Genomic DNA, 17,924 nt, shown 5'->3' with positions numbered 1-17,924 from the left:
CATCTTACGACACCCATGGGAAAAAACGGGGCGGCCATTTCTATGCCGGGATCTATTACCTATAATATTGGGTATTAAAACTAATTTTGAAAATGTTTTCTAATTACACATTACACTGGTTATTTCACCGTGATGAAAAAACGCTGGAAGCAATAGATAAGGTTTGTTGAGAAAAACACATGACTGCAATTAGTATCAAACTTTTCCCACAAATCAACCAATATAATAAAAATTGCCATCTGTTAAATATCATACTAATATTAATAAGGTTTCCACAAAATCACGATTTCTGCACTTTTATGTAGTTACAGATGTTTACTTTCTGAGAGATTGAGATTTGGAGATTACACTCAACAAAGTTGTAGGTATGCCCTCATTAGTTATTCAATAAGGCAAGCGTAGTAAGCTCTCTAGTGCGGAAGTTGAGCAATTAATAACAACGAACCACTTTTATCTTACAGTTCCCTTGGGAATGTTATTTATTAATTACTCTAACAATCCCTTGGCCTTGTCGTGACGTTGCCAGTATTGTTGAATTCCCCAATGGGGTAACGCCTTTTGGATAGAGTAACGAAGTGTTTCCGTTGTATTAAGCCAAGTAAGTATTAGTTACATTTGTTCCCCCTTAATACCTGAACTACTCGGCGTATTTTGATAAATGACATGCTATTAGATTTATCTCGGTGTTCTACATGATAGATTGTAATTTATAATTGTCATTTCATTGTTTGTTATTAACGTTAACTTGAAGTAGATATAGAATTAATTACAATAGAATATTTGTATATATTATATATAAAAGAATATATATATGTATGTATATATATGTACATATGTATGTAGATGTTTGGATTATTGTATTTTTGTTTAATTACGATTAAACGGCTGAGTGGATTTGGTTTACGGTTAGTTTATATCCTAACTGAACACACAGAGGATACGTTATATACTGAGTCACGAGGGCAAAGCTGCGGGAAACAGTTAATATATTATAAAGAGCTTTATTCTTTATTTATCGTTGGTAAATAAAGAATATAGCTCTTAATAATTAATATTTAATTATAAATTAGAGTGACTTTTAAAGGCACCATATTTATTTATTTATTTATTACCTAAATATCATAAAGATTACATAAATAAAAAACATGATATAAACATTATTAAAAGAAGAAAATGACATTTTAATAACTATTGTATAATTCTTTTATTTAAACGATAAATTATTAAAATATGATGCTCAATCTTAAATAATATATTTAAAACAATTTGCAGTTAAACAATTCGCTATTTGCAAGAAATTATATTGTAATTGATGTTTGAATGTTTTTATGTTTAGAATTTTGGATGTTTCTTACTTAACGACGCTTATATATAATGGATTTTTCTTTTTATATCATATTTCATAATATAGTAAACATACAAATATAATAGTATAAAATATATGGTTTTATAACTATATATAATTTTATTATATATTATATTTTACATGGACTCGCCTCATAGGATGGTGCGCACGTGCGTTGCATTTTTTGCGTGTGGACTGTGCGAACGACCCACCCGTAAAGGTCAAGTTTAGCAGTTAAGGTACGGCTGAATGGATTTGAATGAAATTTGGAACATGGATAAGTTATATTCTAATTTAACACGTAGTATATATTATCGTGGCACAGTTGTGGGATATCCTATATAGATAGATAAATAGATAAACATGTGTATCAATCACTTGAATATGATTTGTACAACATTTCTACAATTACAAAGTATTTTTACATTACACAACAATTACTGGGGTTTGATTTTCATGTCTTATAATATTTCCACTAATAATTTTATTTCATCGAAAAAATTAATACTTTTTCTTATATATACGTATATAGAAAACATAATCAGTCTAACGCTCGTATCCGGGAAAAAGAGACGCGCCGGAAGCATGTTGTCGTGAGCACAGACAGTAGATTGATTCTATTTGTAGGAAATAAAAGCGTTAACGGTTTAACATTATCGTTATAAATAATATTTATTTTTAAATACCTGGAAGATACAGTCAATTTACTTTCCATTTTACGATCGAATGTGTCCGGAGTCGAAGATTGCTGAAATCTGTTTTGTTAGAGATAAAAATAGAATGGCAACCCCTAGAATAATCGTCATAATATATAAACTTATATCCATCCATATATATAAGGGACAGGTTGGTAAAAACTGAAACAGTGAATTCAGATCATTATTCTGGACTGATAACCAGTGAAAATTCTTTCCGGAAAATTTCAACTTTTCCTGTTTTTTTTTCATTTAAAATCATGTAAGCTATGACGTTACGTTATAATATAAAAAAAATAATAATATTGCATACTACAGCTATATAATATACCGCTATATATACAGCTATATATATTAAAATCCTACCGTAGCGCGCAGAATCAACTGTGTAAGGTCAACGCCACAATCGTACGAAAACTACTTCGGACGAAGCGCTATTAATCGTGCGATGTAGCATCATGATGATGTAGATCACATCTTACAATTAAATTACGTCGTAAAATTTTAAATACATTGCATGGCGTGAAAACTAAAAATAATTAATTATATACCTGTGGTACATTTCCAGTGGGAAAATAATCTATCATCTGGTTCAGACCATTTGCCTGAATCAACTGTCTTCATTTTAACCAACCTATCCCTCCCACCCTGTTTACAATTCGTTATAAATGATGTATACAGATATAATTCACAGTCTCAATAAGTGAATCAATAAGCCATATTCATCTTAGTACTAAACTGTCATAATCATCACCTGATGATTATGACAGTTTAGTACTGATAAATACCTTCTGATAAATAGCGTAAATCGATAGCGCACAACTTTTATAACAAATACCATAGATGACATTTAAAAACTCTGCTTACACTACCGACATATGCCAGTGGGGTAATGAATTCACTAGAAATTAAAACGTTTTCAGAGGGACCACGTGGTACAATGTCGCTGTGTGTTACTTACGTTAACGGATTTTATTATGCAATTCTATATATTCTATTGTCATAGTCAAAAGAGCGCGTATGCCCTAGGTTTCGCAACGCTGTAGCAGATTAATTTAGGATCAAGTCTCGTATTGACTTATTACTTAAAGTCGTGTCAGACCCATACAAACATACTCACGTGTGACGGTAACCGAATACAGGATTGGGAGGATAGATAGGTGGCTCAGAACCATTACTAGTGACAGTACATAGGATTGTTAAATATAGTATATAGTTAATATACTAAATTTAGCGATGGATAATAAATGACTCAACTTATAGTGATGACTGAAAATAAAGTTTGTTAATGCATTAATATGTTTTCCAAAGCACTCAAATACTAAAAATAACTTATACTGTATGATCGATAGCTATCAAAAATAAAAAAGCAGGAAATGTTGTTTATGTTTCACATTAGTACACCATAATACTACACAATACGTGTGTATACATCTTATGTGATGTTATTTAGTTTTGAGTACTGCCCTTTAGTTTCAATAATTTATCGTAAAATGTAAATTATAGATATGCGATTAATAGAACCTTAAACATGTAGACCAAGTGCCTATTTAAAAATGTATGTTAATTCTTAAAGTTAATCCCATAACAATGAAATTGTTAATAAGTTATATATACTCGTAGATCTTGAGTTGAGATAGTAGTCTGGCAAGAGTCTGCCTTAACTTGTAAATTTAAACAATATAATAAATTTCTCTGTAAATGTCAAAAAATAAACGCATGGCTATAAAAAATATAACTTATATAATTATATATGTGGTGACATGTTTCATTTCGAACTAACAATCAATAACCGTAGATATTTTTGGATTTTGAATTATTGGAATGTTTAACATGTAGAATAGATACCGGCATAGTAAAAACATTTGTTATTATATGCATGACTGTTATCATATGTTTGTATTGATCGTAATGCTTTCTTAGTATAAATATGTGTGTATTTACAAACAAAGTATTTAAGTTTGTCTATTAGTTATTAAGCACAAGTTCTGTTTAGTATTGGACCAGATGGCGCTGTGTAGTGCAGTAGTATTTATGTATTTACATAAATTGTAACAAAATGAAAGATCCATTTTTTACCATGAGAAATACAAAAATATATTGATTAAATTGCTCTCTACTCATGACGTAATATTTCATATGGTAGTGTAAATAACATCCATATTTAGTTCTACAATTACAAATAAGTCACGCGATGTTGGATGTGCGTGTTAGAATGTTACACTTTGAACATTTTATATAATGTATCGAAATTGACCCTATCTATCTCTATCATTAGATCATGTCATCTATTCGTGTGACTACTATCTCTATTGTAAATTCAGTTATGCATATAGACTTAGTATAACTTACGTACTGACAGACTGGAAATATAATTATAAAAAGTAGTCCAGAATATAGTCATATTAGTGTACTTATAATGTAAATGTGTGCATGTGCCAGTTCTGAAATTATATAAAATTAATGTTCCAAACAATGCATTATATTTAATTATATTTCTTATAATTTTAATTTAATAAATACGAACTCAAATATGAATGGATTCCTGGAAGATCTTGGCCCTCTAGACAAGTGGCAAGCTAATTTGTCGATGGAATCGACATCGCTAGCAAGTCCGAGAGACAGAATGAGATAGTAACACCGGATGACTCATTCCAACTCACAGACTCGCTAGCGATGTCGATTCCATCGACGAAATTGCTTGCCAAATGTCTAGAAGCCCTGAGCTTTATTTGGAAATAAACATTATTAAATATTTTTTTCTACCAATTATGGTACAAAATATTTTATATTATTCTATAATATTGTATTTAAATACATAAACGTTTAAAGTGTATTTACGTAAAAAAACGGAAAATAAAATATTTTTTACATTCTAATTTATGATATATCTAGGTAAATCACGCTTGATTCTAACTGCATTCACTCAAAACTAATTATAGTTCAAATGTTAAAAATATCAGAATTTATTTTATTCATATTCTCGTCAATTCTTTTTCGAGCTTATATTGTGTAGTTGACTATCAGTTTTTTTTTATACAACTTAGAATGGCAAACAAGCTGACGGTCCACCTGATGAAAAGTGGTAACTGTCGCCTATAGACATGAGCAGTACCATGGACATAACAGAGTATACTGTTTCGTCCATGATACTCCCAATGCGTTGCCATTCCTGAGGACTCAGGTGTTATTCCTCTGTACCCTGTAAATTCACTGCCATATCCCACCCTTCAAACTGAAACACAGCCATGCAAATACAACTGCTTCACGATAGAAACACGAATGGGACAGAGGTACCCAAGCAATCGACTTTTGTACAAAGTCTCCCCCTTCTAACGTACATTATATTTTATCATAATTTTTCTGTTTAACATTGCTAATCTACATATTTTTAATTTAAGGTCATAGATGTTCGACTCGTTAATGGAGTAGCGGCTTATCACAATATTGCAAATGTAGATTCAACTTAAATGATGGACTAAATTAAAGTTGTCAAATAAAGTTGCTATAATGTCAGCAATTACAAAATATGTAATGAAACTGTGTATCTGTTATTGTCGATGCTACTAGTAATTGCATAAATAATAATATTTTATTAATGAATTTGGGCCTAAACTAATTTACTGCTAATATGTATAATAATTGTCACTTAACCGTCTCCATACCGCAACTGGTTTACCACAATGAATTCTGTAATTAAGACTCCGAATTCAAATTTTTGTCGATGATATTTAGAAATTAATTTAGCGATTTTTATTATTATTAGTTGGTTTTGAGTATTGTAAGTCATGCAGTGAATGTTACTATTGTGTCAAATTAGTAAAATAGTTCTTAACAGCGTTTATAATTTTGATTGACAAAGTAAATTGCTATTATTGGTAAATTTAAAAAAAAATTAATAATTTTCAATATTTCTAAGCTAAATAAGCTAAAAAATTTTAATTTCAAGACTTTTTAGCTTATTTAAGATTTTTTAGAAGAGGTTTTCTCATTTCTTTCGTAGTTTTCTTTCTCTGCTTGTTATTATAATAATCGGTAGAGAAAAAAACAATTCTACTATAATAATAAAGATATATATAATACAGACTTAAAAACTTATAATTTAATTTAGAATTAATATAATTTTATACTTATATTGCCTTACCTGTCGTCATAAACGAATCCCGCGTCCAAGGTGTTATAATATAGAAGAAAAGCCAGCAAAGCGCTGGCTATTGTCACCCAATCCATGGTGACTGTTACGACGCCTACATCAGTGCTAGTTCTTATCACGCCTGCAACAATGGTAAACATAATTTAAGATTGTGTTGAAAAATCAGTTATTCTAATTTTAATAATAAATACTAAATCGATTTTAATAAAAGTTCTGTAGTACCAATTTATAAGTATATCCTTTTAGATAAAAAAAGAATTATTCAATTCGGTTTATAACTGGCGGAATTGAGGTTACAAAAAAAATATACAATTGAACTGAGAACCTCCACCTTTTTTAAATTTGGTTGAAAATGTCTTTCTTATTTAATTACATTTAAACGGCAAACATCCAAACATTTTTATAAACCACATCTTAACTAATATTGTAGAGACAAAAATTTTTGTTTCTTTATCCAATACAAAATAAAAATACACTTAATTGATTTTAAATATTCTCCATATTGGCCGTAGTTTATTTACAAAAAAATGTGCGAAACCGGACCAGATAGTTCATTAGAGTGCAGCGGTATCCTAGCAATCAATTCAAAAATGCAGCTTGCAGAACAAACTTGGGTCGCGAATCACCTATCATCCGCATAACGCGTCTTTATAACGATATTGTAAAAACCAAGCCTGAACTTGATATTCACAGCGATAGTCACTGTGTATTCATGGCTAAATTAAAATGTTGATGTATCTCCCCATTACGTTATATTTATTTATAATAATTTAAATACAATTTCCATTATTGATATTATATTATTATTTATATTGTAAATATCTTTACTCATATAATACCAATTAATAATTTAATTCTATTTTAATGTTTATCAAACACAAGGCATGCTGTAAGAACTAATGCTGTAAGAAGCCTATAAATGTAAGAACAGTTAGATCTAATCTACCAATGTATTATATTGAAATGTTTAGCTGTATCTTATGTTGGTAATCCTATAAATAAATATTAATAGGATAGAAATATCATCCACATTTTTTAAATGAATAAAAAAGATTTTAATGGAATGGTAGCCCCTCCCTGAGTTATTGATTTACGTGAGGGTCGATAGGTGTGAATGAAGTTGATTCTCATTTCTCACCTATCATCCCTCACGTACAGTTCACCAGAATTAATTACGATGATTTCCAAGAAGGATTGCGACGTTTTCAAAATTAACAGTAATATACTGTTAGCAATGGGGATGGTAATCATCATTACCTTCGTTACTAACAATCCTAATACCCATATAGCAAAGTAACTCGAATTTAATATGTTTTTTTTTATGTAATTTTTTCTTATTAGTCTTTATTTTTTTTTACGCATATAATGTTCCTCTCTATTCATCTTTTATTTTTTATCCTTTTTTAATACATATTAATGTAAACCAGTATTGACACTTGCACGTATACTAATGGTAGTGGATTTAAACTTAATAATTCTAATCAACTAACAAGTAATATAAACCAGATCAAGAATGTTATAATAATAATATTTTATTAATGTTTTTATATGATTGAGTAAAAGTAAGTAAAAAAATATAAATAATATGATGGCGGATGTGAGTTTTAATATAGTAAATAATTAAATTAAAAAGAGATTGAGAAATAAATTTATCAATTCAACTCACTTGACATGGAATTTTATTAAATTTATTAAGAAAATGTAGGGGTATTAAGCATATTTGATACGAGTTTATTCCGACGATATAATAATAAACAATATTTCAAAATATATTTCGTTGTTGCTATAAGTAAAATAAAAAAAATGTTACTACTTTAGCATTAATTAATATTGTAATTTGTAAAAATATAATATGTAAATTTATTTGGATTTTGTTTTCAATTATTCTTCAACGACCGAGTGGTTTTGAATTAAATTTGCAGTTTGTCTTGAAACTTATAAAACGGCTAATTAATTCTAAACCGTAAATAAAGAATAGCACAATAGAAAAGAAGATTAGTAGATAATAATAAAATCTTCATTTAAATTATATACTATATTTAAATATTCAAAAGTTCTTTAGAATTATCAAAGTATTATAGTACCGCATTCGAGTATTCTGACACTTTCCTATGCTTCACTGGGAGTGAATGCTTTTAGCATTAAGTCTGCCATGTACACATATTTGTACTAATGAATAAATAAATAAATAAAGTTGACAATTCTATTGCTAAGGAGAACCAACAAAAAACTCGATAGTTAATCTTTACAAATATATAATGTTCTAAGAAAATTAGAAATATGTACAAAATTATTATTACAAATAAAATATATATAGCTGTATCTATGCATAGGTATGCATATAAGATTTATTATTATACAAATTACTTAAATTTTAATCTATAATCTGTTATTTATATTTTTAAAAGATGAAACAATACAAAAAATTACAGCAATCATAATGATCATAAATATATCAATTCCTACAAGTAGTATCTGCTCACGTATATGACAGATGAGCTAGCCATCTATGTATTGATATCTAAGTGTGATGTCAGCCATATATTAAGGAATCCTACATACTAACCCACCATTACACAGTAATTCATATTATATGTAACTTCAATGCTCATTGTCGGATTATATTCAAGTAACAAATTGAAGGAGAATTCACAACTCATGTAAGCTGGTGGGCTACAAATTGTTCTCCAAGATGGAGCGCAATGGATAGCAAAGAAAATCCAAAGATTTTTGCAAAGTAGGTTCAATAGGCAAAACCGTTGTCAAAAACACATTTTTATGTATACTCGTACATTGTTCTGTTGACTGTATAGAATGAGATATGGGCATATGTTACGTAAAGTCTAGCTGGGTGGTTTATTCCTAGCATAACTTGCAACGTATCATTTTTCATGTTGCTAGTAAAATTTATAGAGTCAAAATACTGCTGGTTGAAGCTAGACTCGGTTTGTTTCCAACGAGTTTGTATTGTCATGTGAAGTATGCAATTATGTTATGAATCCTTTTATGATATTCATCGTGATTGTTGGTATTTGGTGGAATTTCATTTCAATCACTGTAAAAATGTTTGTACTGTTATTGTATAATATCAATACCTGACCGGTAATTGACCGTCATAAATAATTGCATGTTATTAATGGAATAGTTCGAATGTAAGTTTTATAAATATTATAATTTCTTTGATGCAAACTGTGCAATACGACATTGTTGTATATGGCCGTGCGGTTCCAGAATGGCCCACCCCTTCTTTTCCAGTGGGTGTCTTAGGACGCGACTATAAGAGCGATATATACTATAAGAGCGAAGAGGGAGCTATAAGATTATAAAGGTATATACGCCGACCATGACACACTCCTGTGTTGAGGTGGAGGCAATGTATAAAGACATTTTAAGAGCCATACATTCCTATAATACTTAATACATAGTATTGATGGGGGATTTGAACGTTAAACTGGGCAAAAGTAAAGACGATGTGACGAGAATGGGTAAATTTGGAATCGGGCAACAAAACCCTAGGGGACAGCAATTGGATCACATAATGGAGAAGGAGGAAGTCTTTATGATGAACTCCTTCTAAAAGCTACACAGCACTCCTTCTACAGCTACAAAAAGCCTGGTACAGCTAAAAAAAATTGAAATTGACTTTATTATGATGACTAATCGCCATTTGTTCAGTGATGTTTCAGTAATCAACAGGTTAAAAACCAAAGTAACAGGCATATTAAACCTGAATATTAGGCTGGAAGCGTATTCGTCGGGGCTAGCCATATATCCAAACTGCGAATGAACGAACAAACACCGAACGGTTAACATTAGGATCTGAGCAACAATCCAATAATTTGCCTGAAGATGCTCATTTAGAAATTAATCCTCATGTGTCACAAAACGTGCGTGAACAAAAATGACTGTCGGAAATTGATGTTTAATATGGAAGATCGTGGAACTTCTAGCAGTAATAGTGGTGATCAATCTTCGAGTATTGGCAGTCATATATATATCGGTAGCAGAATTAAAATAAAAAAAAAATTAATCAAATAACCAGTGGCATGGACTTTCACAATATAACACTTAGTTTATTAAAATATTCAGAATTTATAAAATACAAAAAAAAAATTAAGACAATGCTTACCAGGGACATTAGACAGGGCTTATTATTATTATTTTTTAAATTGCTCATTTTCATAAATATAATAAATTATGAAAATGAGCAATTTAAAAAAGTCTTTTGTAAGCATACATTATATTTTAATGTAATAATTACCGGTTTAAATCACGTGTAATTTGTTGTTATACGTACACGTGAGTTATACCCGTAGTTATTACGTTAAAATATTATAAAATGGATTCCGATTAATACAAGTATACACATTAAAGGATTAGACCTATAGGTATACTACAAAATGAAAGGAAATTTTATATTTCGTGCGGGAATTGAAACAACGTGTTTTCCGCGAATAATGTCGTTAGAAACAACTGCTTTGAAAACAAAATTGGAATCAGATTTTAATTGATCTCTTAGAATTTTCGTGGAATTATTCAGTGTTCAAAACTAAAACAACCAAACAATAATAAACCTAATTATAACCCAAGTTCAAATTAGGATTAGTATAAATATTAATTGTATTAGTGTGTTTTGCATAAATTAAGTTCCGGGTTCGATTCTCGATCGGACCAATTTAGGAAACAAACTTTCCTAATTGGCTCAAGTCTGAATCTACTGAGCTGTGTTCCCAAATGTTTGTTGCCCTAGTTGAACATAACACAGGATATCCTAACACGAGGATCAGGCGATTAGAATGACTGTGTGGCACTTATCGTCTATACTAACATTAAAAAGAGGAAATATTTTATTGTTTATTTGCAATGGATACACTCAAAAACTACTCGAATGATTTTAAAAATGCTTTCATCTATAGAAATCTACATTATTAGTAAGTAACATAGGCTATATATTATTTTAGAATATTCTATCTACTAATATAAAGTCGGACCGAATAATATTAGTATAGTATTATTAGAAGTGAATAAGCATATATCCAAGCTTACCTATACATTTATGCACGTCACCTTTCATTTATTTTGACCAAACTAACATATAGTTTGTTTAAAATAAATAAATAATTCCTTTTTTTCTGAAAAATTAATAACCAGTAATACTTGAACTATATGCATGAGATAAAAATTGTAACCATAGTAGATGTTTTGTTGGTTGCTTTAATACGAGTAAATAAATAAATAAAGCGGCCAGAGGTACCCAAAGAGTTATGATTTTTGTACAAATTCTCCCTTTGGCATTATATTTAATATGAGCTAAAGTGGTGCTTAATACATTTTGCCTTTCCAGCATCCATATTATAATCATACTTTTTAGATGCATCATTATTCGTGACCTTGGGTCGACTCACAGTCGGTCGGTCTATAATCACGCCATAATAGAGGTCCCGCAAATAGCTAAATGATTGTCTAAAATTCCGTAGCTTACTTCAAATAGTTTAGTTTCAGTTAGTTTATATGAGAAATCTTTTTTAACAACATGATTTACATAAAGACATAAGTATAAAAGGGTTCTAGATTTAGAGTGTTCCAAATTAAAAGACGTAAATAGTTCTTGTAGAATAGAAAATAAGTAGAGTTAAACCATTATATTAATTATTAGTATTTTAAGAAGATACCATCGTGATTGTATTCCATTTATATGCTGCTTTAATATATAGACTACTAATTTATAGACCAAAACAAAAACCTTTGCTTGTCAATTTAAAAATTTCCAATGAATCCTTCAATAGTAGAAAACACTAATAACAAAAATACTCCAAGCAATGGCGGCAGGCTTATCCCTTATCACATTGAATTCTAATGCGGTCGGTAAAAATGTGAGCATGCCACTTGTTACGTTTACCACAAAGACAACAGAGGACGGATATTTCTGATTACCCTTTTAAGGGTTATAGTTGTAATATTTTTATAAGAACAATTCGATGCGTTTAACTACAAAATATTACATTATTAATGCTAAAAATATTATGGATTTTCTGGTAAAATTACTGTCAACTGTATTGTTTTTCTAATCTCGACTGCACAGCGAAAAAAATCTCTTAAAAGTCAGGGAACACCCTCATAAGTCGTTCGTTTGGAACATTTTTCACATCGTGTCATCACATTAACCAGGGTTGCGTTCAGTCCCGTTTTCATCACGTTAAGCGCTTTTAATTTTCAAATGGTTTCAGTAAAAGAATATGAATATATTTTATAGTTAAAATAGAGTGCAGTGACTTCTAGGTTGGACCATTTTTCACTTGGCAAACTCTGTCTGCGTCTCCGGTTGTCAGATGTAACAAAAGTTTGCACGTTCGGTGGATTTATGTCCTAAATAAAGACTAATCGGCCATAGTATTGATCACTTTCATTTCGGTAGGGATTGCGGTATTTATTTGCTGTGTTTGCAGTCTATTGTAGTTTTATAAAAGAGAAATCATTAAAGGTTTGTTATAGTTTTTTTAAATTTATACCTGAGAAATTTATACAAATAGATACTGAAATTTATTACAGATCATGATATACAAGCTATATCTTGTTAGTCGCAAGAACTAGGATAAAAATAATCTATGTATTAGACAATCTAGAATATGTAATAATCAATAAAATTGCTAAATGGATTTTTATATTTTTATTCAACGGTTTTTGTTATTTTTTATTACATTTTATTTTTTATCACGTTCATTTGTTTGTAAATACTTACGAGAAAAGAATATTTTTAGTTCACCATAAACGAAATCTCAGAAAATATTATTTAAATATTAAAATGGGACATAATATAGTTAATATGGAATTCTAAATTATAATAATTACTAGCAACATTAATATATAAAAAAGATTATGCATCTTTGTTTTTTTTTTCAAAAGCATAGTGTATTCTAAACTATGCCCTCAGTTCTAACCATCAACTGATATTTGTAATCAAATGTGTCTAAATATTTCATTTTTGTAAAATATGATATCTAGACACATAGACTATCACATTTAGTGTAAATATTTAACTCTATTGATATAGCAATCATTATTTAATTTAGACTCGAATCCGAATTACTTTTGGGCATAATTTTTGCGTTTTTACCTAGGATTTTCTTTTACTTGTACAACTATCAACCGACATATACTAAAATAATATAGATATTAAACAATTTTAAAGTAATTAAAATTAAGATGCACATACATATTTGTTTTGTGGATCAGTGAGTAGCAGTACAATACTCATTTTGTAGAAACAAATCCAACTCGAAAAATGAAATAATATATAACTTAGCATTTTTTCCTGTTCACCTGAAAATGGCATTATCAAAAGCAGATAGTCTTGAACAAATTGTACGCCATGCCATTTCGATAGCTCTATCTCTACATTGATAAATGAGCATTTCGTCAGACTTCCCGCATCTCACTAGTAGTGTAAGTAGGTCACGTACGGTGCATTAGGAAGATGCTTCAATTAACGGGAATTCACAAAGTGAAGTGTACCTAAACATGGTGAATATAATCCAATTATGACTCTACAAATTGCAAAGACGGTTCTTAACTATAACATACAATGTAAAACAAAGTGAGATATTGACACAATGTAAGACATTAATTTACACACATTCGTTAGGCGTATGCCTCTTCTGTTGATGTGGATGCCTGTGACGTTATCCAATTTACGATACAGTCTTATTTATTTAAGCGCAATGCTTTTTTGCGTTTTAGAATAAAAAATATGAGACAGAGATTATTCTCTGACGTAGTCTAAGATATACTCATTTCACATAGTAGCCATTACAAAGTGATGCGTCTGATTTTTGGTCACTATAATACTAATGGTAGGGAATTCATATAAAATAAAATATTCCAGTAAATGGAAAGCCACAAATATTTTTTGGTAGGCTTAAACTTCGAATTTGCAGCCTGTATCATATCATTGGGCGAAGCAACTGATTAGTACTTTATAGAGTATATGTAATTATATCAGTAACATAGCTGATCATTGCAGTCTTTACTACTGAATAAATAATTCTGTTGGTGACCCAATTCATGTTGTTTGAATATTATTCTACATTAAGAACTCGTGACGTCTAGGCTTTGTTTCCGGTTCGGGCAATTTGAGCATGGATTTTCCGGAATGTAATCTGAATTTGTGATCATTAATCTGCATTTAGTGGGCGTGGTAATTACACAAAATGGATATCACTAATTGTAATGCTAGTTTGATTTAAATGATTCAGGCTCCAGCTAAATAAAGTGACAATATAATGCTTTTATTTTAATTAATGGCGGATTACCTTAGATGTTTGTAAATAGAATTGTATCTAAATGTTTTCCTCGTCGTTTAAAAATGTATTGCACAAAATTAGAATTCTCCAATTAGAAGAGTAGATAAAATACAGTGTATTTTATTTACTATATTGTTAATATACTTTTTTATTTTATTTACGAGTTTCAGGACGAATAACAAAGGGCATAAATATATTTACCTAAACTAATATTATAAAGAGGAAAGATTTCTTTTTTGTTTGTTTATTATGATTTAACTCAAAAATTACTCGACTGATTTTAAAAATTTTTTGTTTGTTAGAAAGCTACATCTTCGCCGAGTAACATATGCTATATAATATTTCTTAAAAAAAGAGACCCCTACCTAAATTGGAACACGTTACATATATAAGTCATTATTTTGTGTGCGCTGCAGAAACTATTGGCGATATATAAAATAGTGTAATATATAGAATATTAATAGTACTCATGATTATTTACAAAAAGGTCCGCGATGGCATATGCCTAACTTTTATAGTTAAGCCACAATAATAATCTTTGTTTAAATTATTAAATTTAAGTACGGGCGGAATTGAATAGTGGTGATATTGGTATCATGATATTAATCCTTATCCATTTGGGAGGAAAAGGGATTGTTAGTAATAGAGAGTAAGAATCTCATTGCTAGCAATATACCCAACCAGATCGACCTCTTCGCGGTACCTATCATGATTAATTCCTGATGAATTCATCATGATAGGCTAACTGGCCTGTTTTCATTCTCATCTATCACCCTTCACTGGTGCTCCGCCAGCGTATTCCGTTAGCGCAGGCGGGGTATAACATTTCATTTTCACCAATAAAAAAAATCCTTATCCATTTAAGTAATTTAATAATTAAGGCTGATTATGTACGTGTCAATTCCACTTAAAGTATTCAAATTGGACTTTTCGATAATCATTTACAAAAATACATGACACTCCAAATTGCTTCTTGATAGTCCAGAGTAGTCAAATTTGTTATTGAACTGTACTAGATAACAATGATAATGAAATTCCTTCTCCGAGTAATCAATCAGAAATAAAAGAAACATTCAATCTGTAAAAAAGCTTAAATGTTCACTTTAAGGCAATTGTTTTCCCTAAGCAAAAATAAATCAGTTACTAATATTGTTTCATCAGTAGAATAGTTTTATACAAAACAAACAACCGTTTGTAATATAATTAAACGAGTTGACCAAAATCCTGCAACGTTATTGTTTCATGAAGAAGTTAATCCGGTCAAACGAATAATAACTCTGTTTCATTTGTTATGGCGAAGTGAACCAATCGCGTAAAACAAATAAAGCGGAGTTTGTGAAGCGAGAATAGACAAAGGATCAGATACAGGTAAATAATCCGCATGAGTTGGGAAGGGGAAGTATTTCTGCTATTATCTAAGGTTGGCTCGAGCAAAAATAGAGTTGTTTACTTAACAGAACGCAACGATAAGCGTTAATAATTCAACGCGAATACTCGTTTCAACGCTATCGATAGAATCTGTTCACGTTTTGGTCTCTATTCAGAGTTAAATTATTCCGAATGTCGGCAATGTAGCTCCTTATAAAAATGCTATTAATTTGAAACTTATTTCGTGACTGTGCTTTAGCTATGTTTTTTTATAAATATTGTTAATGTTTTCTTTTTATTTTTTACATCACAGTAATGGCAAAAAAGTATATTAGAATAAAATCAGTTACCTAATCAACTCCTATTGACCCTGTTCTTTTAAAAATCTATATCTCTTCAGAGAATTTCTTTAGCAATATTAATTCAACTGTTTCTCAAAACATTGTATAAACTCTCGTGAAGGAATTCTTTCCATAGTCATATATATGCGATACCATTTAAGTTCAAAGATACAAAGTGGTCATGGATATTCATAAAAATAAAGGCAGTGTAGAATATGTAGCTTTTGATATAAACTTTCTAGTATTTGTAATCTTACAATCAAGAAAAGAGTTTGTCTAAGTAGCTTCAATGGCCAATAACTATAGTGTAGTCGCCGTGTGGTCCCGGCATAGAATAAGCCACCCCTTCTTTTCTCGTAGGTGTCGTAAGATATAACATCTCCAAAGCCTAACTGCGGTTACCAATCCGCCTGCTAAGCGTGGCAACTACTGGCAAATCTCCTCAGGGAGGCTTATGATCAGCAGTGGACAGTTAAAGAATGATATGATGATGATGAACTATGATGTTTTCCTTATTTTTGCTACACAACTTAATACATGAAATTGAACATGTAACATTTGAGAAGATAGAATTAAAGCTATTTTCAGAAGCAACATTACTAGTTTATTCGTATATAAACTCGGATCTACGTAAGCCACTTACAACCCACAATTGAGTGGTAAATCCTTAATTTTAGACCCTTGTATGTAGTTTTAACATTAGATATTTGTATGAAATTAACTCATTATGTTCTAAAAAATATTAAAACTTACTTTAAGTACGATCAGGCTACGGAACTGGAATTTTCTTTGCCTCGTATAATTTGCCTATTGTTGGACTATTTGTCCTTCTGTCATCGGCATCGTAAGCCACGATCAATAATCGGCTTGGTAATGGTTAGGGCTGAAGATTCTTGGGCTATTAAAAAAACTTTGTTTTGGTTGATAATTGTCAGCAAATATTTGCATCTGTTGTTCATTACAATCCAAGGAGTAAAAGTATATTTTACGTATTCTAATGAGGTTGTTGGAGATTGTTGGAAGTTGAAGGAAAGGAAACTGGGAAAGTACCCCACGCGAGTTAGAGGAACAGGTTCACGGGCCAACACTGCGATAAATATGTCTAGTTTTACGTTAGATCCGTATATTAATAGTCGCGCGGAATTATTTATAGTAAAAGATCTCATTGTAATGTGGATATTTTACGGAAATTGTGCTGGTTCAAACATGTACTATAGAGATAATCATAAGTCGAACCGACTAAGATCTAAAGTAAAAAAACCAGTTGGAAAAGAGATTAGTTGAGAAGGATTGTCACAAATCAATGTTTCTTCTAGGATGCTTATGATTCTTATTAGTGACAACTGGAATAAGTCGTCACTATTAACATTACAATGGTAATGATGAATTATTTAAGCAAGTTTTATATTATATATATTATTTATGATTCTAAATAAATTGAAGCAAAAACTTATCCTTTGAATTTATTTAAAATTATAGTTGAATCGTTTTTTTGTAACGTAAATTAATTTATTACATGAGATAAGGTTTTATTTTGTTTTATAAACAATAAAACATACCATTAATTTCTATCAATTTTAAACTTATACATGAATAATAACCAGTTTATTGATATTCAGTGTATAAATTTAGTTAGTATACAAAAACCAGAGTCGTTCACATCACTACGTCTTTCATAAGATTAACACTCAATTCAAAAGGTAAGTGCCGTTTCAAAAGCCA

General features: G+C 30.1%; 1 protein-coding gene across 1 annotated transcript in view; it reads right to left on the bottom strand.

The window, feature by feature from the left end:
- Positions 1 to 17,924, bottom strand: part of LOC113512494 (protein O-mannosyl-transferase TMTC2) — a 152,390-nt gene that overhangs the window by 128,143 nt on the left and 6,323 nt on the right. The window contains exon 2 of the mRNA XM_026896393.3: positions 6,185 to 6,314. Within this exon, the coding sequence (XP_026752194.2) occupies positions 6,185 to 6,270 (86 nt within the window). The 5' untranslated portion in view covers positions 6,271 to 6,314. The remainder of the gene's footprint in view (positions 1 to 6,184; positions 6,315 to 17,924) is intronic.

The sequence above is a fragment of the Galleria mellonella genome, unplaced genomic scaffold, assembly GCF_026898425.1.
Source record: "Galleria mellonella isolate WM207_F2 unplaced genomic scaffold, CSIRO_AGI_GalMel_v1 utg64, whole genome shotgun sequence".
Taxonomy (NCBI): domain Eukaryota; kingdom Metazoa; phylum Arthropoda; class Insecta; order Lepidoptera; family Pyralidae; genus Galleria; species Galleria mellonella.
This window is presented reverse-complemented; position numbering and strand designations above follow the sequence as displayed.